This window comes from Rhinolophus sinicus, linkage group LG06, assembly GCF_036562045.2.
Source record: "Rhinolophus sinicus isolate RSC01 linkage group LG06, ASM3656204v1, whole genome shotgun sequence".
NCBI classification, from domain to species: Eukaryota; Metazoa; Chordata; class Mammalia; order Chiroptera; family Rhinolophidae; genus Rhinolophus; species Rhinolophus sinicus.
This window is the reverse complement of record NC_133756.1, coordinates 128,442,107-128,469,086: the sequence shown is the minus strand read 5'-3', so window position 1 is coordinate 128,469,086 and position 26,980 is coordinate 128,442,107. Positions and strand designations below refer to the sequence as shown.

At 48.1% G+C, this 26,980-nt stretch overlaps 1 protein-coding gene and 1 long non-coding RNA gene across 12 annotated transcripts in view; one reads left to right on the top strand and one right to left on the bottom strand.

The window, feature by feature from the left end:
* BMAL1 (basic helix-loop-helix ARNT like 1) overlaps nt 1-26,980 on the bottom strand; it is a 95,260-nt gene that overhangs the window by 28,177 nt on the left and 40,103 nt on the right. For 3 of the 11 annotated variants that reach the window (XM_074336021.1, XM_074336017.1, XM_074336019.1), the window contains 4 exons: nt 4,582-4,711; nt 1,729-1,854; nt 893-1,039; nt 327-347 (listed from right to left, as the gene is read on the bottom strand). In XM_074336021.1, coding sequence (XP_074192122.1) covers nt 327-347; nt 893-1,032 — 161 coding nt within the window. In that variant the 5' untranslated portion in view covers nt 1,033-1,039; nt 1,729-1,854; nt 4,582-4,711. Of the gene's footprint in view, nt 1-40; nt 112-326; nt 348-892; nt 1,040-1,728; nt 1,855-4,581; nt 4,712-11,849; nt 11,894-26,980 lie in introns of those variants that run through there. The other 8 variants (XM_019729475.2, XM_019729485.2, XM_019729494.2 and 5 more) reach the window with 6 other exon arrangements.
* On the top strand, nt 11,609-17,277 carry LOC141572239 (uncharacterized). The gene is made up of 2 exons (XR_012497527.1): nt 11,609-12,712; nt 14,190-17,277. It is a non-coding gene; the product is annotated as an uncharacterized LOC141572239 (long non-coding RNA).

Here is a 26,980-nt window from a genome sequence, read left to right as displayed (position 1 = left end):
CCCTGGGCGTTTGCTCTCTAAATCATCTGGGATAACTTACATATTAATCATAGCATCTCCTAGTGGGCATCTGACCTCCAGCCACTGTGCTCCCCATATTGGACCTGTGAACTTCAGCAGAAAGGACATCTGCTGGAGGGGGGACATCTCCTTGGAGATTTTCCCTCGTTAAACAAAAGAAAACCTCTTAAATGGACATTTGGGTAAGATTCTACGCAGGTGCCTCAACAAAACCAAAGGTGCCTTTGAATGCTCTACATTGCCTTATTCCCTAGGTGTTTGTACAGATACAGAAGAGTTGACTGTAAGTGTGAAAGTTTACTTACTCAAAAGAAAAGTCATCAAGTCTAAAAAGAAACAAAAATACTATTTAATATAACAGGTACATACTAGTGCCAATAATGTTTAAGGATAACATCAATGTTCCTATACTATTTTCAGAGACGACCTTGCCTGACTCATTCCGCAAACACTAATTAAGCAACTGATGTGCTCCTCAGGGAGAGGCCCTCAGGCAAAGCTCCCTCTGAAACCCCTGAGGTGACATCAGACCTAGCCATCTCGCTCAAAGGAGCAAAAGGAGATGAAGGAAAGGGTAAAAGGAGGAACGTGGCTTTGAGGCTCTTCTTTTTCCCTTGATGTGGAACAATGTGGGGGGACCAGGGGGCAGTAAATGCCTCAATAGTGCTGGAAGCTCCCTCTTGCTTGCAGTGCAGGGGCAAAATAAAGAAAAAGACACCTGTGTGGCCACCTGGAGTTGAATCTTTCATTCCCATCCCTTTCCACAAAGAGGGTCCTTCTTCCAGGAGAAACAGTAGCTGGCCCCTAGATGTCCCATGCCCGTGAACCGACACCAAGTTTAGCCGGGGGAAGAAGAGCCTAACGGCCTTACTGGTAGTCGGTGGAGCTGCCTTTCCGTTTGCGGTTGCAATCCACGCCACTGGTGCCGAGGGGGCTGGAGAGGAGGTCGGTGGCACCCGGGGACATGAAATCACTGATTGTTGAAGAAATGTCCATTCTCTGGTCGGCCATTGGAGGTCTGAAAGCGGTACAAGGAGGCACAGAGGTGTGTTTATTTCTGTGTGCCCTTCTAAAGTGGTGGGGGCCGTGGTGGTGCTGTGGAGAGACAGGGGACTTGTTTACAGCACCAACACATCTCTCACCAGCCAATGGACAGGGACATGGCAGGAGTGGAAAGAGGACCATCCTTACTTTAGGAACTATTATCGGTAACTGAGGCTCACCCACTCATTTTTGTGATGAAAAGCCCAGAGAAGCTAGGATAGGGCGTGGAAGAACTAAACCAGAGCCACAGGCTCTGGAAGTTACAGCCAGTGTGCCTCTCCCTGAGGGGACCATGTGTCCCGGATGTTCTGACAGCCCTAATTTCATTTTCTTCCCATCTATTAATCTGGTCAATGAAATCAATGATAGACTCATTATCTTTGTATATTTGTTACAACTTTTGTAAAAGTCATAGGAAAGCAGATAATAGCTTTTCTCAGAATATAAAGTCCGACTTGGGAGTCAGAAAAATACGGTCCCTCTCTATCAGTGGCTCAGGCAAAGTCTGTCCTCTCTTCCCTGACTGTCCTTTTGGACCCAGCATCCCCTGCAAGGAAAACCTTGCAGAAACGAAGACACTGTAAATAAGTTTGCAAAGCATTTTGAGAAATCATATTTTAAAAGAAGAAAGTGAGCTGGCCCTCAAAAGAGGCTGACAACTACCTTGCAAGGAACTCCAGCTCTAAACCAAGTTGAAGAGGGCCGTGTACTGCCCGCAATCAGGAGTCCAAGCTCCACTCGATGTGACTGAGGCTGTCACTCCTTCTCTCTGGGCCCAAGTTTCCTCATCTGAAAAGCAAGACGTAAGTGTGAGCTCTTGTTTTCACTATTATGCTCAGAAGTTAGTGAACCAGGCCCTCCCAGTTAGGTGTGTGTCGATTTTTCACTTTCACAACCACTGCTGGAGTGAACATGTTTCTGCATATATCTCCACATATGTGAGCTATTCTCTTAGTATTAACATAAATTTGTAGAAGTAGAACTGACAGGTCAAAAGAGGCCATGTGTATGTTTTGGTAGATACTGACACACTGCTGTAGAAAAGCTCCAATAATTTATATCCCCAACAAGAGCTCTTGTCAATCTGGAAGAAAAAACAAAACCTCACTGCGTTTACTTGTATTTTTACATTGCTATAGATGGTATATTTCTATGCTATAGGCATTTGCTTTTGTTGTTGTGATTGTTTTCTTTGTCCTGTTTTTCTACCAGGTTGTCTTAGTATCGATGGGCCTGCTAACCCATGTGCACCTGGGCGCCTGAACCTGGTGGGAGAGAAGCGTACAGCGAACCGAGTGCTCTCACGTTCCCTCCCCGACCTCTCACCTCAGAGGCCGGTGCTGCCCAGCAATCCGACTCCCCTGCTCCCTTTGTTCTCCCACCTTGCTGCGGAGAATGTCATACTTTCTCTTTCTCCTCAAACCTCCAACAGCTCCTCCATCCTCACTGCAGCTGGTAACCCGGCTTCCTACCCCAGAGAAAAGCGGCCAGCGACCACAGCTCGCAGCCCACCTGGTGCCATTGGTTATTCAATCAACCCAAATCAGGCTTCTGTCCCCATTATTCCAATAAGACAGCCTCTGTTGTCACCACTGACTTCTTGGTTGCTAAATCCAACGGCCCGTTTTCCATTTCCTTCCTATTTGACCCATCAGCTACATCTGCTAGAGCTGATTCTCCCTCCCCATTGTCGCTTGGCTTCAGACATGCCACCCTCTCCTGGTTCGCCTACTTCAGTGGCCAGCACTCCTGTTTGGGCTCTTCAGCTGGTTCCTTCTCACCTCTCTTGCCTCTAAATGAGGGTCCCTGATTTGAGATGACTGATAGAGAATAAGGGGCAAGGAATTAGAAACAGAAACGGGGCAGTAACTGGAGAAGAATGAAGTTCAGAAAAGTCCCCCCCCCACCGTCGCCACAATATGAGAGTTGTTGCAGCGTGTTTTTATCCTAATGAGAATGGTCCAGGAGATGGGGAAAGTGGATGATGCAGGATCGGGGGCAGGCAGAGACTTCTGGAGTGATGACCTTGAGTCGTCCTTGGACCTCCTTTCTGTCTGTACTCATTCCCTAGGAGATGTGTCTAATTTCACAGCTTCAAATCTATCCATGCTATGACAACTCTGAAATTTACATTTCCAGCTCAAACCTCTCCCTGAATTCCAAGCTTGTACAACCAACCATCTCCCTCTGAATATACAACAGAAACCTCAAACTGAAATGTCCATACCCAAACCTCTGGTTCTCCCCAGTAAACAGTATTTCAATCCTTCTGGTTGCTCAGGCCCCAAACCTAGAAGTCACTCCTGATTCACTTCTTTCTTTCACAACCTGCATCCAATCCATCACAAATCCTATCAGCTCAACATAAAAAAAAAAAAAAAAAAAAATTCAACTACTTCTCCCCTTTTCCTTTATACTTCAGCTCAAATGTCACTTTATCAATGAAGCTTCCTTGAATATTCATACAACCCTCCCTAACCACCCCCACGCTGCTTGCTTAAATTTTTCCATCGCCCTTATCAAAATATGGCCTGCAGTACCCTACTTCCTTCTTTACTTACTGGCTGGCCTCTCCATTAGACGGTAAGCATCAGAAGAGCAGGGATTTTGTTTGGTTTACTGATTGTACCCTGAGTGCCTAGAACACTTCCTAGCACATAGCATTTAATAAATAGATGTTGAATGAATGAATAAATTTGTATATTAGAAATATATTCTTTGTTCATCATAGATGTTGTAAATACCTTTCTCACCTTCCTGCTTCTTATGCATGTGATACTACAAGTGACATTTTAAAAAGGCTTTTCTCACGCCAAATAATAAGAATGTTCTCTTCACTAATATTTTTATAATTTTACCTTTCTATTTAGCTCTTTAAGCCATTTGGAAATTATTTTTGGTACACTACTCAATATTGGAAATTTCTTCTTCGCCTCTAATGGACAGACAGCTGTCCCCACACCATCTGTTAGACCACACATCCTGTGAGCAAGCATTGGAAGTGCCACCTTTACTGAGTTACGGTCTATTTCTGCACTTTCTATTCTGTTCCTTGGATCTAGTTATTTCTATTCTAGTACCACACTGTTTATTATTGTGGCTTTACAATATGTTTTACTATCTGAACAAATTCTTTCCCTCTTCTTATTCTTCATTTTCAGAAATCTCCTGGCTATTCTGATTTATTCTTCAAGGAGCAATTTATAATCATTTAATCATATTAAAGACCTAGCTGCCATTGTTGTTGTATTATCAGTGACACTCGGAGACGTGGGCCAGGAATGAGTACAGAGCCCCACCCTCAGGGTCCAGGTGACCCTCTGGGCTGCATGTTAGACGAGGTGCCATCTCCAGTCCCCACCCCTCATTGTGACCAGCCAGACAATAGCATGAGGTGGAATATTCCAAGTTTCAGGGCCTGGAAGCAACCACACTTCCTGAAGGAAAAACTACTATGGAAATTGCCAGTGACAGTCAGCTGGGGGAGGGGAAGAAGGGAATATGAGGATTTATTACCTGAAGTTACAGTTCTTAAACCTCAGATCCACCCTGGGAGGAATTAACGAGCCACTGGACTTGCTGGTCACCTCAAAGCGATTTTCATGTTTTGTAGTTTCCTTTCAGGCAGTCAACTTCTTCCAGAAACCTACAGTGGGGCCCACGGGAAAAGAAAAACCAGACAGGTCACTTTGGGGCAAATAGACTTAAAATACCTGTTAGCTAACAGAGATGGGGAGCTAGCACATGACTCCTAATTACAGGGAGCGACTGAACGGCTCACAGCCCCATCTTTTAACAGCTGCCTGTTCAACTAAACTACAAACACATGAAGGAATCTGGCAGCAGGTATTTTCTGTGAACAGCAATGTTTTTTAAATGAGTAAACATGGGTTCTTGGCACGGCCTTAAGAGAAGGAAGATATCATTTACAGTTTTCATTTCTTCTGCTGGGTCAAGCAATAGTAACAAATACTTATTGAGTGTGTACTTTGCATCAGGCACTGTTCCTATTGTATTATGTAGATTAACTCATTTAAACCTGGAATAACTCTGAGGTAGATACTACTGCTTTCTTCGTTTTACTGCTGAGAAGACTGGGGTAGAGCTGAAGGAACGAGCAGAGGCCACACAGCTGGAGTGGTGGGTTCCAGGAGCTACCCTCACTGCTAAGGATGGCACTCCAACCTTCCTCGCAAGTGAGGTTAATTCAACGCCAACAATGAGGAACAATGGGAAATAAGTCTCCAGAAAACATCTGGCCAAAACGAAGTGCCAGCAGGGCCAACACCTTAAACATCGTAGGTCATGCCCAGAAGTTTTGCAGAAATGCCCACGATCCCCAGTACATCCGAGCACACACAAAACTAAGGGAGACATCAATTCTGAAAAGGCGCTGGGCTCATGTTAACAGGTGGGCGCTGCCCCACCCCTCTCCCACAGGCAGGCTGGAGGGGTCTCCTCTCTGCCCCCCTGTGCCCTGAATGTGGGAGGAAGAGGCTCTAAAGGAAGACCGGCTGCACCCGCCCTCCTGCCCTGCCTTGAGACAGCAAGACTGAGATTTTACATGGGGCTTTACTGACCTCTCTGAAGCAAGAATTCCAGTGTTTCACACTCCGGTGGCTAATTCTTGCCATCTGTGGACCACTTATCTTTGTCTTGATTATATAGGTCTTCAAATGAATATCCAGAAATAGAACTGATTTTTGTCCTCTCAATATACTCCCCTTTGCAGTCTGACTCGTAACCCCAGTCTCTGGCCATGTGCAAACCACCTGACCAGGAATTCTGGACTTCTGGTCCCTAAGCCTCAGGTGACACAGCAGCGGGCGCATGGACTTCCAAGTCTCCAGGAAGTGCCGCCAGAGGCCAGCTTACCATCTCTGATTGCGTCTAAATCCGATTCCCAGTCCAGGTCCCACACTATCCTCCCAGCCCCCTAATTATCAATTGAGCCACACCGGGCATCCTTCCCTCTCTCCTCCTCACAGCCCAGAGCCCCCACATAGCCCTCTGATGGATGGGCCTGGCCACCTCCCTGTCCCCTGGTCATTGCCTCCATCCAGGCTGCTCTCCTCTCCATCCTCACCCCCGCCTCACTGGGGTCTGAGACAGACACACCCTTGCTTAAAACCCTTCAATGGCTTCACTGCTCTGCTCCAAACCTTCCAGATAAAACCCCAAACTCCCTAGCAGGAAACACCAGGCCTCCACAATGGCTTCTTTGCTCTCCAGCCCAACCCTCCTCATCTGCTGATGAAATCTCCAGGCTACTGAGCCACCTAAATTCCCAAGAGCACAAGACTTCAGCTGTTCCCACACTGTTTTACAGGTGTGGCTTCCTTTAGCCACTCCACCACCTGGTGAACGCCTGCTTTCCTTTCAAGTGCCTTCAGGTGTCACCTAGGAGAACTATCTGGCTCTCCCCTTGCTGCTCCTACCCTTCCCTTCACACCTCAGCCTCTCTGCTTTCTGCCTGCCCCACCCCCATCTTACTGTAGGTATTTCCCAGTAACAGCCTCACTCCTTTCCCCTCCCCCCCCCCCCCCCCCGGCCTGGAACTTAGAGGAACATTCTACCAGTAAGTACCAAACTTCATATGGAATGTCTTATTTTGATCAGTTTTTCCAATATGCAAATTTACTTTATAGACATAATAAATGCTAACAGATTTTGGCACTATATTTTGCAAAACAAAAATCAGAAGGCCTTTTTTATATGCTTGGACAAGGTAAGGAAACGTAATCAGCTGTGACAATTATTTTTGGAAAACTGTTTTCTCTCCGAGAAGGTGTTCTTAGATGTGAGACAATAAATGAAACAACAAAGAGAAAAAGAAACACCAACAACAAAAACCCTCTTACCGTGCTACCTACTTCCAAAAGACTTGAGCCAAGGGAGGGGGCGTTAGGAGACAAGGCACGAAGGTACCTGTGAGAGGGGCCCTGGCTGAGGGGGAGCTCAGGGCCACCCTGGTGCTGCCATCCAAGTGGCACACAGCAAGGAGGTTCTTGGGAGAGCCTGGCCTGTGGCCCTGGAGTCGGGGGCCACATGTGTGCCCACCTCTGAGCTAGAGGGAGGCTCACTAGAAGGCCAGAGAAAGAACAGCACAAAGGGACTTGTGCAGTATACTTGGGGGACCCCCCATCCCACCTCAGTTTCCTCATGCTCCTTGGAGCACAAGGAGAGGAATTTCAGGGGCTCCACAGAAAGGAGCAAAGGGGCTAGAGGAGTCAGCCCAGGCTGCCCCTATAACCTATCAATCACTATTAGGTGCCAAAAGGAGACGCAGCTGATTCTCTGAGCAGAGCAGGGCGAGGCCAATTTGCCCCCTTAAAAAAACCCACCCCACACCGTCTACAGGAATCTGACCACATCCAAGAACCCCAAATCACAGACCAGGCGTCTCTCACTGCTTTCCCTCCTCGCTGCCCCAGCACCCCAGAATGGTGCAAGAAGAGAAAGGGGAGAGTGTAGATTACATTAAGGTTCAAACTATCAGCTGCCCTCCCCTGTGGGGAGAGTCTGCAAGCTGCCCCGGGCAGGCCTGGCCCTGCGACTCGCCTGACTGATGAACGGGAGTGGACGGGACAACTGCAACTTTGGAACAGAACTTTTAGCATGTGTTTCTTTGTGCTGAGACCAGCAATTTCCTAAATAGAGGCTCGTCCTTTAGCCAAGGTCCTGGATGGGGAACAGCATGAGGAAGAAATAAACCCACTGGGGACGGACGGGTGGCTCAGTTGGTTAGAGTACGAGCTATGGGTAACAGGGCTGCCAGTTCGATTCCCACATGGGCCAGTGGGCTCTCAACCACAAGGTTGCCAGTTCAATTCCTTGAGTCCCGCAAGGGATGGTGGGCTGTGCCCCCTGCAACTAACAACGGCGACTGGACCTGGAGCTGAGCTGCGCCCTCCACAACTAAGACTGAAAGGACAATGACTTGACTTGGATGGAGCTGATAAGTCCTGGGAAAAACACACTACTGTTACCCAATAAAAAAAATAAAAAGTCCTGGAAATACACACTGTTGCCCAATAAAGTCCTGTTCCCCTTCCCCAATAAAATCTTAAAGAAGGAAAGAAAGCCACTGAGATGCTGAGGTTGGTTGTTACTAGGGTGACCAAGTCTTCTGTTTGCCTAGGACCTTCCCGTGTTAGCACCGAAAGTCCTGCATCCCAGGAAACCCCTCTGTCCCAGACAAACCAGGACAGCTGGTCACCTAGTTCTTACGGCTGTATCACTCCTCCTAAACTGCCTGACACAGGCAGGAGGAAAGAAATGCAGATTAGGATTCTGGAGCCACAGACCAAGCCCGACCTGGAAGGAGGGGAAGGGAACAGTGGCATTTACACTGCACTAGTTTAATCTTTCCGATAACCTATCCACTGGTTGTGATCATTACCCCAGTTTTCCAGGTAAGGAACCAAGGATTGAAGAGCTAAGTTATCTGAAGATGACACAGCTAGCAATGGGGACTGAACCCAGGCGTGTACAGCTCACTATTGGTTCTGAGGAGCAAAACCACCCCTGGTCCTGCCTCGAAAACCATCCCCACAAAGGAACATACAAAACCTCCAAAACAAGCACTCCTGGGGAAGGGCTGAGGGGAAATGAGAAGAGGAAGCAGTCCTGGTTCAGAAAAGCTACAGAAACTGAGCCGACAAGTGGTCTCTGGGTTCCCTGGCAGCCAGAGGCCCCACACAAGCCGGGAAGAGTATCAGCTAGTTCATCGGGGAAGACGGAGCAAGGAAGGGCACTTATCGGGGAGGCGGTCTCTGTGGGACCTGAGCAGTGCTGTGCAGAATGGCTCTGGGGAAACAAGCTTTGTGAAAGAACAGCGGGCTTCCCCTTTATAAAATGGGACCCCAGTGAAAGCCTGTTCCACCCTCTTGCCTCCACCCCCAGATGTGACAGCTGGATGGAGTTCTGTTAAGACCCCCTTGTAAAGCCCCAGGTGTCATTGGGTTAATGGCTTTTGATGATGTGGCTTAGTAAAAGGGCACAGCTTAGGAAAATATAGACGATATGAATCAACGTCCTTGACCACCCTTGCGAGGAGCTGTACGCTTGTTCATCTACTTCCCCACAAAACCCCAAGTTCCCCAGGAAGGACGGCTGTGTGGCCACCTTCACATCCCCACAACCTGCAAGGAGCTGGCCCTGGGCACAGCAGTGGTCTGGAGGAACTTTCCCTCATGGAAAGAGCCACGGCAGCTGGCCCTGGGCCCATTCCACATGGTCTCCACTACGTGGTGCTGGTGCCTGACTCCGGGTTTACTGAGAATGAATGTGGAGCTGCTCTGGTCTGTTCAGATGGTGGTGGCCTTTGAGCAGAGGTGAGAGGCTGAAAGGGCCCTGTCTCTCCTGAAAGTCCCCCTTGACTCTCTATGCTTAGTGACAGCCCGTGGCGTGTTTGGTTGCCTTGCTTTGCAAAAGGCAGATTTAGAGAACGTTCACCCAGGTGCCATGAGACTGAAGTAACGGGTGTTGGCTTCAGGACCCTTCAGCATGCATTTCTCTAGCCCGTGGTGGAAGCCAGGGCGCTGGGGACACGGGGGAATCAGCTGGCCTTATGTTCAAGATTCCCTCAGTCTAGTTGGTAAAGACGTGACGGCACGATGCGTGATCCCCGCCACAGGCAGCACCGTGTGCTCACAGTTGAGGGCAGCGCATTGCAGGACTCCAGGGTGCGCCGTGGCCTTTCTAAGTGGCAGAGATTTTGGAGCCATTACGATAAATTTCCGGCAGGTGGCAGTCAAGTGCTTTCAGGAAGAAGTGCTTTTTTTCCTCACTGTGGGGCAGATATAAGTTACAGGAGTAGAACAGAAAATAAGTCGGGTGTGTGCGTGTGTTGTGTGTCAGGGGGGTGGTGTAATGGAAGGAGAAAGGACCGGGGAGGACATGAGACTTGGATTAGGTGTTGCAGATGTTCCCTGGTGGGCTGGGTGGTGAGAGTAGGTTCTGAGCAGATGACAGCAGTATTTTCAGTGGCTGTCAGGGGCTTGTGGGAGAACCCTGCTTGTGGCACTTCTGTATCCAGTCCTGCTGACAGCTCTAGATGCTTGGGAATCCCAGCTCAGCCATAAATCAGGGAGACTGGTTGCCTTTGGAAATACTGAGCTTGGAGGGCCAACTGAGAGGGTCACACAGGGGCACGGTGTGTGAACCCTGGAGTACTTTGTGAGTCAAAACAAGGTTGGTCTTTGTGGAAAAGACGACCCAGTACCACTGATGGAGGAGAGTCCACAGAATTCCACTCTTGGAGGGTTACTGAAGGCTGTTAGAGGGGTTCATGGATCTAATTAAGAGTCACAAAACACGGCCCGCACTTAGCCTCACTTCACCGTGTATTAGTGCCTGGGGCGTAAATCTCAGTTCCCAGATATGCAGGACACTTACCTTTATGGGTCATAGTCTCCTGACCCATGTGATATGGATGATAACTACCTACCTCAGAGCCGTGGTGGAGATTTTAGTGCTCAGAATGGTGCCTGGCACATAATAATGTTAACTATTTTCTCACTTAACCATCACAACAACCTATAGGATGGCTAGTGGCTCGCTCCCATTTACAGTTGAGAAAATGACGTTTCAGAGGTGAAGTAACTTGACCAAGGCTGGTGATTTTATAGGAAGGTAGATTTAAACCAGGTCAGTCCTGTCTAAAGCCCATAGTCTTTCTACAATATGGCATGACCCCCGCACAAAATAAGGAGTGGGCACATTCCATAGAAAGCAGGGATTTAAAAATCCTTGAAGCTGGCACTCAAAGGTCTGCCACGGAACACTGGTTCCATGGGATTTTAATGACATCACATGGCGAAGATTATCAATGGCCACAGAAGTACAGGGGAATGCTGGGTAAAACAGTTAGGCTTCTTTTCTGCAGGGCTTCTTGGAAGCTTATACACAGGTAACCCTGGAGGGTGAAGGTCCAGGAGCAGTGGAGTCTCCAACTCCCCACGTGCCCACCCACACCTGGCAGACAAAGGTTTGGTGGGATACACTAAGGGGAACCTGCTCTGCAGAACCAGTCAGGACTAAGGACCCCCTCCTGTCCCCTCCCACCCTGCCGATTTCCTTGCCACAAAGCACCTAGGCTTCATCGGCCTCTTGGCTCCTCTGGAAGCAGCCTGAGGTCGCAGGTCCCCGTTCCACTTCTACCCACGAGTGGTCTCTGGGCACCTGCTCTGCCAGGCACATGACCTCTGCCTCACGCTGCCCTCTGCCTCCCAGCACCCACGTTTTGTTCGCAGCACCCACCCATGTGCATGCAGCCCACTCCTCGGACTCTGCTCTGAGCCTAGACTGGAGGTGTCTCTGCGTTACTGGGAGGACGACAATGGAATCTGAAGCGGCCACGGGAGCTCAAAGGTGCTACCTCTCCCCAAGCAGAGTCCACGACTCGTTCTCCTCTGTACCCCAGCGCCCAGCACTGGTTCCAACACAAAGCAGATGATCAACGTCTGGTGCAGGTGGGGGTGGGGGCGTGTGTGCTGTGCATCTGCGACGTCCCAGCCGTCCTGCCATGTCAGCGCTGGGAGGCAGCCTCCGAGGGCAAAGCTCTCCTCCTGACCCTTGGCCTCCACGTGCCCTTACCTTCACGCATGGCACAGCTCCCTCCCCATACCAAGAAGGATCAATGAGTCATGCTCATTCACCAAAGACATATCAGCCTGGCTCCTGTTTTCTTCTATCTTCTTGTTTTAGTGCTACAGAATAAGAGAAGACAGCCTGGCCCTAACGACTCAGGGGAAGAACATGCTTTCCACCAAAAAACTTACTGCCTGAAGTTGAAGAAAGTTCTGGAAAACATCTGCATCTTGTTCTAAAGGAAACAAAAGGATGCACTGCTGTTACTTGGTGGTAAAGGGAAAGACGCCAGGTGAGGGAGAGCTGAGTCAAAGACAAGGCAGCCTGCAAGATGCTTTGAGTTTCTGGCTGGGAGGCAGCTGGGACAGACAGCAGGCAGAGCACCCAAGGAGGGCTGGACTCAGAGGAAAAAGGATAGGCCTTCATTGAGATTATGGGGAAGGTTGAAAGGAGGACAGGGAATGGGAAGAATGTTAGGCAGTGTAGGAAAGGGACCCAGGGATCGCATATGGAGCGGCCCCCACCTTTTCCCGTGGCAGAGAGCCAGGCCAACTGCAAAGTGGGGGAGGGACCTGAGGACGGGCCTGGAAGGAGTGAGGGTCTGTACAGAGCAGCAGAGCCTCTCAGGGGGGCTGCACAGCAGGCGGGCGTTTATGCAGAGCTGGTAGACCAGGTCTGTGACCTCCCGGGTACCTCTCCAAGCAGCAGCAGAGAAGAGCTGGGATTCTCCCCACATGGAGGGGCAGGTGGGGGTGGACAAAAGGGCAAGAGGATGATGGGTGCGTGGAGACAAGTGGGACAGGGTGGTGGTCAGCGCAGGGCCTCTGGACCCAGACAGCCTGGGTTCAAGTCCCAGCTCTGCCACTTCCTAGCTCTGTAAGTTCCATGACCTCTAGGAGCAGCAGTGTCTTCATTTGCAAAAGGGGGAGGAGCCCTCCTCACAGACTGAATGAGCTCAATATATGGAGATCACTCAGAAGGCTCATCAGGTCAAGTGCAGTTACTGCAGCGATGACCTCATGCTGGTTAAAAAAGGGCAACAGGCTGTGGAAAGGTAAGTGCCGATGTCTAAGAAGCAAACTCAGGCTGGGTCTCTTGGGACAAAGGAGCTCAGAAACGGTGAGAGAGAAGCATGGGGTTGGGGGAGAGTGACAGGCAAGTGGACAATGAAGGAACTTAAAGCTGAGGAGCTCCAGGAACCAAGAAGGAGTCAGTGAGGGTGACTAGAGAAGGGCTGGAGAGAGGGGCCTGGCAGGGGGCTGGAGAACAGCCCAGAGGTCAGCATTTTGCAACAGAAAGCACTGAAGACTTCCAAGAACTGGAAAGGTAAGTGGTGTTTTAAAAGTCCAATCCCTTCATTTTATGGTCAATGAAACTGAAATACAGAGAACTAACTCCTACAGAAAACTGAGAATAGGGTAATGAGAACATGAAGCCAATGGATGATAACGGAACTTTGGAGTTGCCCAGGGAGATGAGATAGTGAAAGCAAAGGACCATGATTTGCCTTCTGAGACGGAGCCCACAGAAGGGGAAGCCAACAGGCTGACAGCTGCTGCCCAGAGCTGGGCTGCACCGGAGGCTCTGGGGTGACACAGCGACACCCAGCTAAGGGTTTTAGGGACACGGGGAGGTAGGCATCCTATGTTCCACCTACCAGGTTTTGGCTGATGGGTAAAGAAGCCACAGATGGCTACCATGGCCCCAGCACTCTAAAGCAATCCATCCAACTCAATTTATTGAGCACTCATACATGCCAGGTAATTTCTACAGCGAAAGAACTGGTAATTTGAGTAAATTTCCACCACAAATTGCATGTGGCAGTCAAATTTCAATTCAGGACAATTTTGTAATAATGAAGACACTGTTCATGTGCTGGCCCACAATCATTCATTAATCTTTTAGCAAATATTTACTGAGGGCATCCAAGCGCCAGGCCCTGTCCGACACAGCAGTACTGGGGCTGGGGGCTGGGAGCCAGAGCTCCTTTTCTCGTCTGGTGCACATTCTGGTGAGGAAGGCAAGCAAAGGAGACAAATAAGGAAATTATACTGGGAGGTGGTGAGTGCTAAGTCAGACACAGGGCAGAAGGTGTACTGGCGATGGAGGTACTCTGGACGTGAGGTGGGGAGAAGTCATGGAAGGAGCATTCCAGACAGAGAAGAGCCCGTCAAAGGCTGTGGTGAGCCAAGGATGTCAGAGGACCAGTGACCGGTCCTGCCTGGGTTTTACATCCGACTGCAGCGTTGAGAAGAGGCTGTGGGGAGGGGGACTTTCTGGGGGGAAAGGGCATGTGCATGTGATGGGGGGACCTGTGTGTATGTGTGTGTGTGGTGGGAATGTGTGTGTGTGTGCGTGTGTGCGCGCACGTGTATGTGTGTGGGTGCGTGGGGGGTGCCATAAAGGTGTCATAGTCCAGGGAAGCCAGTATGGAAAAGACTAGAATTGTCTGAGGAAAAGATGATACGGCTCAGCCCTGGTTTCAGCAGTGGAGGTGGTGAGAAGCAGCTGAATTCCAGATATACTTTCAGGAAGGCTGTGCTGACTGACCGGATATGAGGTAGAAGAGGCAGCCGGCTGAGTGGCCATGGTAAGGTGATGAGAAGTTGATTCTTGGTACATTCTGAAGGAACAGCCAATGGGATTTCCCGTTTCATTGTGATGTGAGGAGCAATGGCCAGTCTGTGAACTGTACGAAGGCCCCCAGAAGGGGGCGACTGCGGGAGAAAATCCCACCTGAGTCCACTTGCCACTCAGTGCGCCCTGTGTGACAGCTGGAGGAATCCACCGAGCACGGCGGGACGGCTGGTCTGGGGCATGTTAAGCGACAAGTGCCTGTGAGATGTCTAAGCTGCATCACAGACAACACGACACGGTGGCTGGGGTCTGCCTGCCACACATCTTTCTGGAGCAGTGACTACCTCCCATTGACGGGGCATCAAACGTGCCCAGGGCAGTCCTGGCCCTTTCACAGCTCATTTTGTCCTCACAGTGACCTTTCAGGGACGGCGTTATTAGCAACATCATGTAGAAGATGGCACTGAGGCTCAGAGAGGTGCAACAACTTGTTCAAGATCACACAGCTGGGAGCTGGGGAGCAGGGACTGAACACAGATGTGCCCAACTCCACAGCCCGGAAGCCACACACTCGCTGTTGTCTCAGTGACTCAGCAAAGAAAAGCCAAACTGTCTCAAGGGGGAGCAGGAGGGCGGGCAGGCTTGTGCCCGTCCCGCCGACACTAGAAGAATGCCAAAGCCAGTAATGAGGACACGAATCGACCAGAAGTGCTGGGGACACGGCCGGCGTGTAGCACAGCACACCAGATCCGTTCTGTTCCAACGCTGAACGACTGGGAACCTTCCTGAAATGCACTTGCCCACTTGCCTGCCCTGGCAAGCAGAGTGGGAGGAAGACGATGTAACCCTGCGATGAGTCTCCAGGCCTTCTAGCCGTGCCCCAGGCCTAAGAGGTTCAGCTCAGTGTGCCCCGACCCCAGGAAGAACCCTGCAAGTTCCTCCTCCAACTGGAACGGAATCAGCTTGTTTTCTTTCATCTGTCTCTTTCCTACACGACGAATAATAATAATAATGATACTAAAATAAAATAAAAATTACTTCCGTGATTTCAGTTTCGTTTTCCTGAGCTTTGGTTACAGCAAGTGTTACATGTCTAAGGATCTGAGAAACGATATGTGTCGGAACTTGAGACATTTTTTTCTGAGAAAATATTCAGCGCAGGAGTCACAACAAAAATAACAACATAAAAACAGTAGCAACAGAAACCACACGCCAGGCTTTTATTTTGTGCCAGTCAGTGTTGTTTCATTCAGTTCTCAAAGAAGGAGTAACTCGTTCTCAGAGAAGTCATGTAAACTGCCTGAAATTCCTCCGCTCAGGAGTGGGAAAGCCAGAGTTCAAACCCAGCTCTGTTTGACTCCAGAGCTCTGTGACAGGTGAAGGAGTATTATCCCTTCTGAATTAAATAAAACAAAACGAAATAAAACCTCCGATAATTCAATAAAAAGACAGATACCTTGGTGGAAAAATAAGTAAAGCCTATGAATAGGGAATTCATGAAATTCACATCACTCACTCATGCAGGCAGAGGCTACAAAACAACCAAAACAAGCTTGATAAAAAGCAGGGCGACTGGCTGGTTTTCCTTTCTGTAAAAATCTACACATGAATGTTAAAAAAATGTATGTACGGGGGGAGGGGTGAAAAAACAGAAATGGCAAAGATGAAACAAAAGATAATGAAACCTATGTTTCAGGCTCTTTAAGATTCCGTGTTTCCTAACAGGAATAGGGGAAACATCGAAACACCGTATTCTCTGACAATGGCTGCAGTTAAAAATTCTGACTTCCATTGCACATCTAAGAGAAATAGAACCATTTCTTTTTATTTCAAAACTATATTAAGGTTTCTCCAGTGAATTTATAAGCTAACACTCACATACACACACACACACTCACTCCTTTTCTACTATTGAAAATTCAGAGATTCAATACAAATATTTTTAACATTCCTTTTACTCTCTTGAAATTTGTAAATAATATAACCTACCAATACTCATCATTTCAAAAACAATCAACATAATACCTGAACTGTAATACTTGGAAGGAAATAAAGTTAGTTAACATAATATATATGTCAATATGCAAATGTCGGGCACTGCAACTCTAGAAGACATAATGAAAGATACAATGAGGTGCTTAAAAAGGTAAACCTCATATAATTGGTGTTTGTGCTCCTGGAAAATTCCATATACAGCATGTCCTCGAATAATGTCGTTTCATTCAATGTCATTTGCTTATAACGTTGATGGAAAAAAAGAAAAATCAATTCCAGCTGGAGCCACTGTCTGTGTGGAGTTTGCACATTCTTCCCGTGTCTGCGTGGGTTTCCTCCAGGTACTCGGGTTTCCTCCCACATCCCAAAGATGTGCACTGCATGTCAGGTGAACTGGAGTGTCTACACTATCCCAGTCTGAGCCAGTGTGGACGCCTGTGAGTGGCCCTGTGACGGAATGGTGTCCTGTCCGGGAATGGGTGCCTGCCTTGTGCCCTGAGCTGCTGGGATGAGCTCTGGCCACCGTGTCCTTGAACTGGAATCAGCAGGTTGGAAAATAATTCTCTGCCTTGTTTTTAATAGTCTTTCTGAAATGTATATATAGCTTACATTTATTTCCATGTTTAATATTAGAAATGTTTTTGGTTTTTATTTAGAAGTTTGGTTATACTTGTGTGATCAGAAATATGTCATTGGAACTTAACTCTTTAAAATGTTTTTAAAAGTTCTTCAATTACAATTGACATACAATGTTGTATTTGTTTCAGGTATACAACATAGTGATTAGACATTTATATAACTTATGAAGTGATCACCCTGGTACCCATCTAACACCATACACAGTTATTACAGTATTATTGACTATATTCCCTAGGCTGTATTTTACACCCCCATGACTGTTTTTACAACTGGCAATTTGTTTTTATAAATTGGCCTATGATAAAATTGGTTTTGTTATGTGTCATTTCGCTTAAGGTGGCAGTGTCCAAGAACCTACTGACAATGTTGAATGAGGACTTACTGTATATTAAAAACATGCAAAAATTATTTGTGTTTATGTGTAAAGTGGAGTCATATTTCAGGCTCAGGTAATTATCAACAGGGTTTCACCTCCATGAATGTCCACTGAACTTTAGAAGTTGTATACGATGTTGGACAGTCTTTATTACAGCTAGCATCCCTGCTACGCCCCAATGAAAGCCCTGTCCCCATTATTGTGACAGCCAAATCACCCCACACATTCCCAAGATGTCCTATAGAGGGAGCTATGTACCCATTCAGAACCAGTAGTGTGGTTCAACTCTTCCATGAAGAGAGAAGGGGCCAAAAGACGTTAAGATATTTACCCAAAGCCATATAGAAAATCAACAGCAGTCAGGACTAGAAAAGGGGAAGGAGGAGATAGTTAAATAGAAAGAAAATTACTATTCTAATATTTATATTTGTTAATTGCTAGACACTGTGCCGGGTGCCTTTTGCTCTGCCCGTACAGGCTCTCATCTAATCCTCCTATCAACCTGAGGTGTTACTTCTATTATCATCCCCAATTTTCAGATAAGAGACACTACATGCAGGGAGCTAAGGTTACTGCTAAAGGCCCCACTTTTGGTGATGACAGACTGGATTTTACTCAATCTGTTTTCTATTGCATCGAGCTGCTCTACCTCCAGGTCTCTGGGCCCATACCTCAGGGACCAGGCCCCACTCTATGCAGCTTGAACCTCTAGGAAATAGTAACTGGGCATGCTTTATGAAAAGCAACTGACAGAGAATGATGGGTCAACCCAAGCTACTCAGCCCTCCTGGCTCAGCCAGCATGTGGCCAGTGCTTAGGCCACAAAGACCTCTGAGCACATGAAGCAGACTCTTGATGAAGCCACGGATCACCTTTCCCTAGACTCCCGGGGGAGCCTGGCCTGAGCTGCCAGGCCTGGGCAGGATGACCAATGTGATGACAGGGGCTGTTCCTGCCCCGGAAGGCCCATGCCTCCACAGACCCACCTCCCACTCCACAAGACAGCAGGCAGGCAGCCGAGGGGCTGGGGTGCACTTCCAAAAGCAGGAAGGGTGGACAGAGGGCTTGGTCACCAAACTTTGGGGTATCAGTTGTGGGGAACACTCTGCAACAGTCACTGCAACTTCATGGCACATATGCCTTTGTTCATTTATCGCTCAAAACGTCCTGTGAAAACACACTGTTATTCCCATCTTACAGAAAAGGAAACAGACCACAAGTGACAGGCACCTCGTTACACGGCTGGCGAGGGGCAGGGCCAACACTCCAGCCTACATCGGACTGGCCCCAACCACCTCCCTCACCTGCACCTTTAAAAACCCTTCCTGATTTATGAATTTCAGGAAAACAAATACTGAGACCCGTGTTTGTCACCCTATTCTAAATCCCTGCAGGGCTTGGCAGAACTAGGATGAACCCATCTGTTGACGACAGTGCAAAGGCCTCTGCCCTGCAGCTGGTTCTGTCAAAACAAACTCTAAAGAGGTTTCGTAGAAAATGGTTCAAGTCAGGCTCCTGTCAAATGATTTCTTGCACAATAAGTCAGAGTTGGGCCAGCCCCAGTCAAATGCACCACGGGCGTACTTTTAGTGCTACGGTTGTGAGATATTATAGCCCCACAGCTAACAGCATAGGAACTGGAGTCAGACCGCCTGGGTCCAAATCTCCACTCTGCCGCTTACCTGTGCGACTCTGGACAAGATTTTATCTCCGTTCCTCAGTTTCCTCATTGGTAAAATGAGGATATTGACATTATCTACCTCACAGGGTGGGTAGTAAATAAAACAATTCATATAAAGAGCTCAGAATAGTGCCTGGCACATGGTAAGCACTGAATTAATGTCTCCTACCATTAATGTTAACATTGACTGCCTGCCACATAAAGAATGGTTGAAGGCACTGGAGAACAGAAACGCTGGGGAGGGAGATAAAAATGGGAAGGGAAGGGAAGGAGGTCCTTGAGCTCTACTTCCAAACTTCGAAAGTGGAATCATGCCATGCTTACAGACCTTTGTTCTGTGTTGCTACAAAGGGCAGAACTATGCCAATGAGGAAACAGTGCCAAGAGGCAGATTTGAATTAGAATAAAGGATTTTCTAACAGGCAGACATATCCCCAAAGGGGGAGCAGGATGCCTGGTGTGTGGATGCTGCGGGGGGTGGGGTGGGGTGGGGCTGCCTGTCATGACCGGTACAGACGGGATTTTCCTGCACAGGAGTGCGGCCAGAGGAAGTGACCTCAGATGCCCCTGCTCGCTGGACCGTTCTATCATTCTGATCACGAGCAAATAAGTGCTGATAGGCAGGGTGTGGCTGAGCAGCCTGAAGAAGGAGGGTGGACTCTGGACCAGTCTTAACATACACAACCTTCAGGACTTTCATTGAATGCTCTCAGAACACTCTTTGGTGGTGGCGGCAGCGACGGTGGCTATGACCAGCAGTGGCTCAATGAACCAAATGCGTTTCTTGAACGCCTGCTGGGTGCCTGGCAAAATGATTCAGAGAAAGTGTGAAGTGACAGGGCTCCGGCAACAAACTACCAACATTTTCTTACTCTGGAGAGTTTAAAAACAGCATCAATCACTAATGCCACTGTTATCTGGCGACATGCACTATGATTGGGTCAGCCAACTCCATAGGCAATGCCTGGGACAGGGAGACTGGAGGTCTTTTCAGTTCATGGGCAACTTCCCAACCTCCTCCTCTCAGGTGAAGGTTTCAATATTCTTACCTCTGAACCTTTTACTGACCCAATCCCCTAACCTGGGTACTTGGTCTCCTGGGCCCAGCCGCACACAGGAAAAGATGGAGGGGTCATGGGGAAATGGCCAGGAGCAGGAACAAGAGAGAACGGGGAGAATCTGCTCTTTGAAAGCTGACTCAGAGGTGGGATACTCAGGAGGTATCCTCCATCATGAAATATTACCTTTATAAACTACAAAAATGAAAAATGTTTTTAAAACTAGAAACTTTTATCAACAAAAAATATTATTAGGGTTGGCCTGGTGGCTCAGGTGGTTGGAGCGCCGTGCTCCTAACGCCGAGGTTGCCAGTTCAATTCGCAGATGGGCCAGTGAGCTGCGCCCTCTATAGCTAAGATTGTGAACAATGGCTCTCCCTGGAGCTGGGCTGTGGTGAGCAGCCAGAGGTTGGCGTGAACTGCCGCGCAGCTGCTGAGTGCTGCCACAGGCTGCTGTGCTGCCATGAGCGGCCGGCATCCGGCGAGAGCTGCTGTGAGCTGCTGTGAGCAGCCCACTGACAAACGGCGACCGACTGCCTCAGTAAGGGGGGAGCGCAAGGCTCATAATACCAGCATGGGCCAGGGAGCTGTGTCCTACACAACTAGACTGAGAAACAACGGCTTGAACCGGAGTGGGGGGAAGGAGGTGGAAGAAGAGGGGGAAAATATTAGACTTTATTAAAACTACAACACAATCACAGAATTCGAGAAAAAAAATATAAAATTCTCAAACTAAAAGCTCCTTAGCTATTTTCCAAGTATTAGAAATTTCTAATTTATATATTCTGAGACCTCAAAAGCAGGTAAGTAGCTAGAGGTATCAAAAGATTAAAAAAAAAAAAATATGGAGATAACACTGAAGACATTCTACCTACTGATTTTTCTTTGCCACCTGGAAACGCCTCACAACACGTTTAACCACTGTCGGGGGTGGCCAGGAAGGCTGACCAGCTCTTCTCAGGGAGAATGTACTCAATAACCCAAAGGCTGCAGCCTGAGTCACCTGGGCTCCTGAGCTGCTGACCCGGCAGCCCTGGGTCCTCCCTCCACCATGAGCCTCCTCACGTCCAGCATGTGACTGTCCTTCGCCATCCAGTCGGCTGTCGTAGCCAACTCCCCATCATCTCTCCTTTCCTGTTTGCTCTTCTCCGTGCTAACTCTCACAGCCTGAATTTAGGCCAGGTCACCCCCTCTCCTGGTCTCCTCACATCCTCTAAAGCCATCGGTCTCCAGCATTGCCAAGAGGCGACTTTTCCAGAAGCTTTCCCAGTCCATCCTTCCTCATGAAGGTTTCTCTCACTCCCTCTGCCCACACCCAGTCAGTTAGAGAACTAACACCGAGAGCCCACTCTGGCCCAGGCATGAGCCCAGGCAAGAGAGAGATAGGTTCCAGCTTCTGTGCCAGCTCCAGTCCATTGGTATTGGCTGCCCGGAATGCTGCACACAGGATTTTGAGGGTCAGAAAAAAGCCGGCCACGATCAGTTATTAGCCTTCTACCTGGGGCCAGGGGACTGGGGATGGCACCCACATGCTATCCCCAGATGGGGCAGCGCGTTCCACAGAACTCACTTGTCTCTGGCCTGTCCCAGTGCTCCACTCCCTGTGGTATTCCCATGATATGTCCTCAATGGTCCGCTTCCAGGGATCCTCCAAAATGGCAATATTGGCCTTCAGGGGCACCCATTGCAGCATCAAACCTTCCCTCCCCCAACACTCGGCAAATGTGCTGCATCTCTTTCCATAACAAACTTTACAGCATCTATAAAGGGGGTCAGAGAGCAACTGATTTTATCTTTTCCTTGGCATCCAGATACACAGATTTCCAAAGTCCTCACTCTCACCATCTTCTCTCTTCAACTAGCCGGTTTGTTGTACACATATGGTCATTATTTGACTGTCTTGATGACTGTCTGTCTGAGACTGTGAACGCTGAAGGGCAGAAATCAGACCTGTTTAACTGACTAGCACAGCAGGGCACTGTCAGAGAAAAAGCAGAGACCACAGCCCTAGCCCAGCATTGCCATGACTCGCTATGGGGGCCTGCGATAGTCACTGTCCTCTCTGGGCCTCAACTTCCCCTCCTGTGGTAAGATGTCCTTGAACGAGAGGGTCTCTGAAGTCTCGTCGAGCTCTAAGACACTACGAGAACACAGGCCAAAAGCACTGGATTCCTGTCGTTTCATGACTAGGCAGGTAACAATCACTCAGGGTTGCACTCACTGAGATATCACAATATAGCTCCATTGAGTGGCACTGAGCCGCCATAGCGACAAGTGAACAACCCTCAAAGGGGTATTTAGTGCTATGGTACGTACGCTTGTATAGCTAAGTATAATGGACAATGAAAAATGATTTTATCTCCCTTTGGGAATGTAAGCATGCTGTTCTATATTTATATCTTCCATCTCCTAATTTAGTCAGTGTAGAACTTTTTCGGATCAGCACTCACTTGCCAATAATTTCGCTGTACAGCTCAATGAAGAATAGGAGTCATATAAGTTCACAGATTGAATGGATGGTTGATGTACAAAGCCCTTAAAATGTGTGGCTGCAGGCCGACGATGGCAACTCCATAATTAGATATGGCATGCTCTGCGATGATGTATTTTTTACTGTTTTTTAATAACTCAGTTCTCCTTCTGGGATGAGGGGAAAAATGGAATTTGTTAAAAATAAATCGAGATTTAGTGGCTTTTCAGCCTTCTGCTGTTTGTTGCTCACAATATTCTATAAATAAAAGAAGCCCTGCCCTATAGTGCACTGTAAACACCCACAGACACTGAGCCAAATTCTTCCAATTATGACCCTGTGCCAGTTGCCAAGCTACTGCAAGGGCCTACTTGAAAGGCCGCCATCTAGGCCATTTCCTGATTAAGCTGCCCTGTAGCAAGGGAATCAAGGCCTGATGCTTTGGCATCGTATCTAGTCTCAAATAATCGCTCCATGTTCTTGAAATTAAGCCCTTTCCTTGTGGTCGAATTACAATTCAGAGGTAAGTGAAAAACTAACCACCCATCCGTCCATCCATCTGCCTGGGTCATGTGTGTGTGTGAGAGATCCTGGGCTATCACATGTTGGACTTAAATTGGACAGAAGTGCATTCACAACAGTGTCTTTAGTTGCACTGAACAAATCAAGGTCAAACAAAAGTAGGTCAGCTGTGGATGTGACAGGTGAGTCAGTGGCAGCCTGTCTTTCTGCTCAATGGCTTCCTTCATTAATCGGTTTGGGTCACTGTTGTCCAATGCAACAAGCTGAAACGGTCATTTAAAAATCCATACTATACCCCATGAGGGGCGATGCAGTTGGCAACAGTGTTGAGCTTACTGTTCTGTGGCTCAAATGCCAGTGCACAAGTTGGGACCGCCCTGGCTGCCCAGCATTTCCTTAAAAAACTGCCTGCAGAAAATTAGGAGATTGCAGTGTGCCACAGTCTCACTGAGAGAGAAATTACTTCCAGCTCCTTAGAAACCGGAATACACAAAGCAGCACTGGAACAAAATGGGCTCTGGCTAGAAACTAATCATCTTCCCTCCCAACACAGACGCTGTTCATTCAGTGTCAGCTCGACCGGGTAAAAGCTCCGAGAGGACTGCTAACCCACGCTCACCAAGGGGCCTTCAAAAGGCCCTGGGACGTGTTCCTAGCCCAGGGAGCTCAAACTCTGAAAGGGGAGCTAATTCATGAACAAGTACCACCCAAAAAAGAAATGATATGTGGTAAGATTTTCCAAACCCCAAATTGGCACCTATACTTAGGGTGGCAGAACTGTTAAAAGCAGGAATGTCTTTGGGACCTGCTAGTCACAAAGCATGGAGCTTCCCTCAGAGAGGTCCCTCTGGCCGTCCAATGTAAAGAGGCCCTTCCTACACTCACACACCACCTGTGGAGTCTAATTTCTTCATTTCTGAAATGACTTTGTTTCTTAGTGTCTTCTCTGATTAGCATGCAAGCTTCCTAAGAACAAAGACCCCCCTCTGTCTTGTTCTCAACTGTCTCCAGAACAACTAGAACAGTGACTGGCTCATGGGTGCTCAATAATTAGTCGCTGATGCAACAAATCCAGGCCAAACCTCTAGAAGAGCATTCTCTGTACCAATCTCCCTCAATTCTCACGGCCACATTATGAGGTGAAATCATGAACTCTCCTGCACAATGAGAAAATCAAGGCTCAGAGAAGGTGCGTGTTTTTCCCAGGCCCACACACCGAACGAGTGGCTGGAGCTGAAATCCCAAACCAGGCGTGAAGAGTTCTCATCTTGGCTTTGAAGTGAGCATCTGTTGCTTTTATAATTTAGGAAAAGCAAAGAAGAAAAACTTTAGAGGCAAAACTACACATCAGAAAGAGCTTTAGATGAAATGATCTAATATCTGATGGATTTGGCTCCTGTGCCCCAAATCCAAGTGCCACATGCAAAGGGAACTGGCACTATAGCCAGAGCAGGAGGAAGGAACAGTCAGGGCCCTCCTTTATGGAAGGTCCGTTCCTGTCTTTTTGTGGGGCCCCAAAGGCAGGCGGGGAGGGGCGAGGCCGTAGGCAGTGACACCCAGGCTCCCGTTGCTATTAGGAACAAACAGCAGGTTTATTCCATGGTTTGCTGGAAAGGTTCCAAGGAGAAGTCTACAACCAAGGTAGAAGACCCGCAAGTGAAGGTGCTTGGGATTTGCCTTCTCACAGTCCCATACCTTGAAAACCAAAAATTTTTTTAAAAGGGAAGGGCGAAGCATACTTTTTAAGATTGAAATTTCAAAAAATTTTAAACTGGAAAGTAGAGATTTACATTTGCCTGAATTTAGAGCACTAAGCCCTGCTGAAGCTAAGCTTACGCACCTTTACAACCAATGTATCACAATGAAATGCCTAATAGTCTAATATTTGGGGCCCCAAAAATATCTCTCCCGTCTGTCTGCTAGATGCAGGCTATGGTTTGAATGTATGTGCAAATCAGCAGATGGTCTCATCAAATTGGCCAGGGCCCGTTCTAGTGTGTATACACACCTCAAATATGGGAAAGAAATGAAAATGGCAAATAATATCAGTAAAACAGGTATTTCCAAATGCTACCAAGATGGCCCAACAACCTTCAAATACAACATCCTCCAGAAACACCAGACCCTCATGGTTGTGAATGAGGAGCGGCAGGATGAGAAAAGAGCACATAACCTAACCTTCTGGATCCGAATTTCTCAGTTGGGATCCCTGGGTGGGCTTCCAGGAAAATGTCTCATGAAAAATGTCAGGCTTGCGAGTATTTGTTGTAAGAACAAATGGCATAACCAGAAAAGACCGAGAGAGCAAACTTAGGGATCAGAAAGTCTTAGGCAAGATGAATTTGGGAGCAACAGTGTGGCACAGAAGAAAGAGCCTGGGCTTTGGAGCCAGGCACCGCTACGTGGCTCCACCCACAGACTAGCCGTGTCGCCTTGGGATGGGGGATGATGAATTGCTAGAGTATCCATGACGAGCTACGAGTGACTGACAGCACGAAGTCTAGTGTATGGCAAATACGTACTTACGTACTTATGAAATAACACGTTATTTTATTTCATCTTCATGGCAACCCTATGAAACCTCTCGATCTTATCTCCATTTTCCAGATCTGGGAAAGGTTAATAGGAGTGAATTAGCATGTCCAAGGTCCACAGCTAATTGGGATTCAAACCCAGGTCTGTTCGACTCCAAGTCCATGCTCTTAACCACTAAGCTCCACTGCACTGCCAAGCCTCAGCTAACTCATCTGCAAACCAGGTAATGAAACTCACCCCTGCAGGGTGGGAAGGATTAGCTAGAAGTACTTAGCACACTACCTGGCACACAGGAAGCTCTACAGTGTAGCTGTTAATGTTATTCTGGTGACATCTGGACCTTTGGAAGAGAGAGGGAAATGTGGGAGGTGGGCATCTGGCTGTACAGATGGTACAGCATTTCACTTCACAGGGCGTGACAACCAGGATGAGGAACTTTGGACCAAGGCCTGGGATAGCTTAGTCTTGGTAAGGGACAGAGAAGGGACACCTCAGCAGGATAGGTAAGAATGTGGTTACTTGGAGCTTAACGGCTTTACATTGAAACTTGGAGAGGACTGGGGATTTTTGGAGGAAGGAATACTTCAAGCGGAAGAAGAAAGTTAAGGGGCAGTACCAGACCACATGGCTATGCCTAGGCTAGGAATCTGTACCCACTGTCATTCTGACTCCCTGATACCTGCGGGACGACAACAGTTCCTGTGCATGTTTGTGGTAAGAGAGATGCTGCACCCCTACTCATCAGTAAGCCTAGCCTGGGACTTGGGCAGAGCCTAGGCAATCTTAAAAAAGGAGACTTTGTTAGAGCAAGTCTCCTTTGGAGTGAAATATGGAGAAATGTACCCACCGCAAGAAAGAACCAATGAGCCAATGAAGCAGTGTGCCTTGTAGCATGTAAGATCAAGGGGCCACTTGCAGGAAGGAGACTCAGACTCACTGATACCACCATCCTGACTACTTGCTTACTGAAGATTGAGCAGCCAAGTCGCTCCGCAGAGAGCCAGCACCACTGCATAAGACGTGCATTCCGGGGGCTGACATTTGCTTGGGGAGAAAAACATCAAGGAGTGTTGCCAGGCTCTCCTCAGACCAGCTTGTCCTTTCCTGTTTTTCTTATAAAGGAATCACTATATCAAGTTCTCCCAGTAGGAACCAAAGATACTCAAAGGTCTTCATATCCTGTCATCAGTCCCCTCTTCTCCATCCCCACAGCTCTACATAGGGCTCAGTATCAATTTCCTGGACCATTTTAACTGCCGCTAACTAGTTCTGCTGCCTCCTCCTCCAGTCCAGCCCCCATACTGCCACCAGCTGGCTTTCTAAAATAAAAGTGCTGACCACGTCACTCACCTCCTGAAAGATGTCTACTAGATTTGCACTGCCTACAGAACAAACACCAAAGTCTTAACTTGCATGAATTCATTCAGTTTTTTCATTCACCCATCGAATGTGTGATGATTACCTACTGT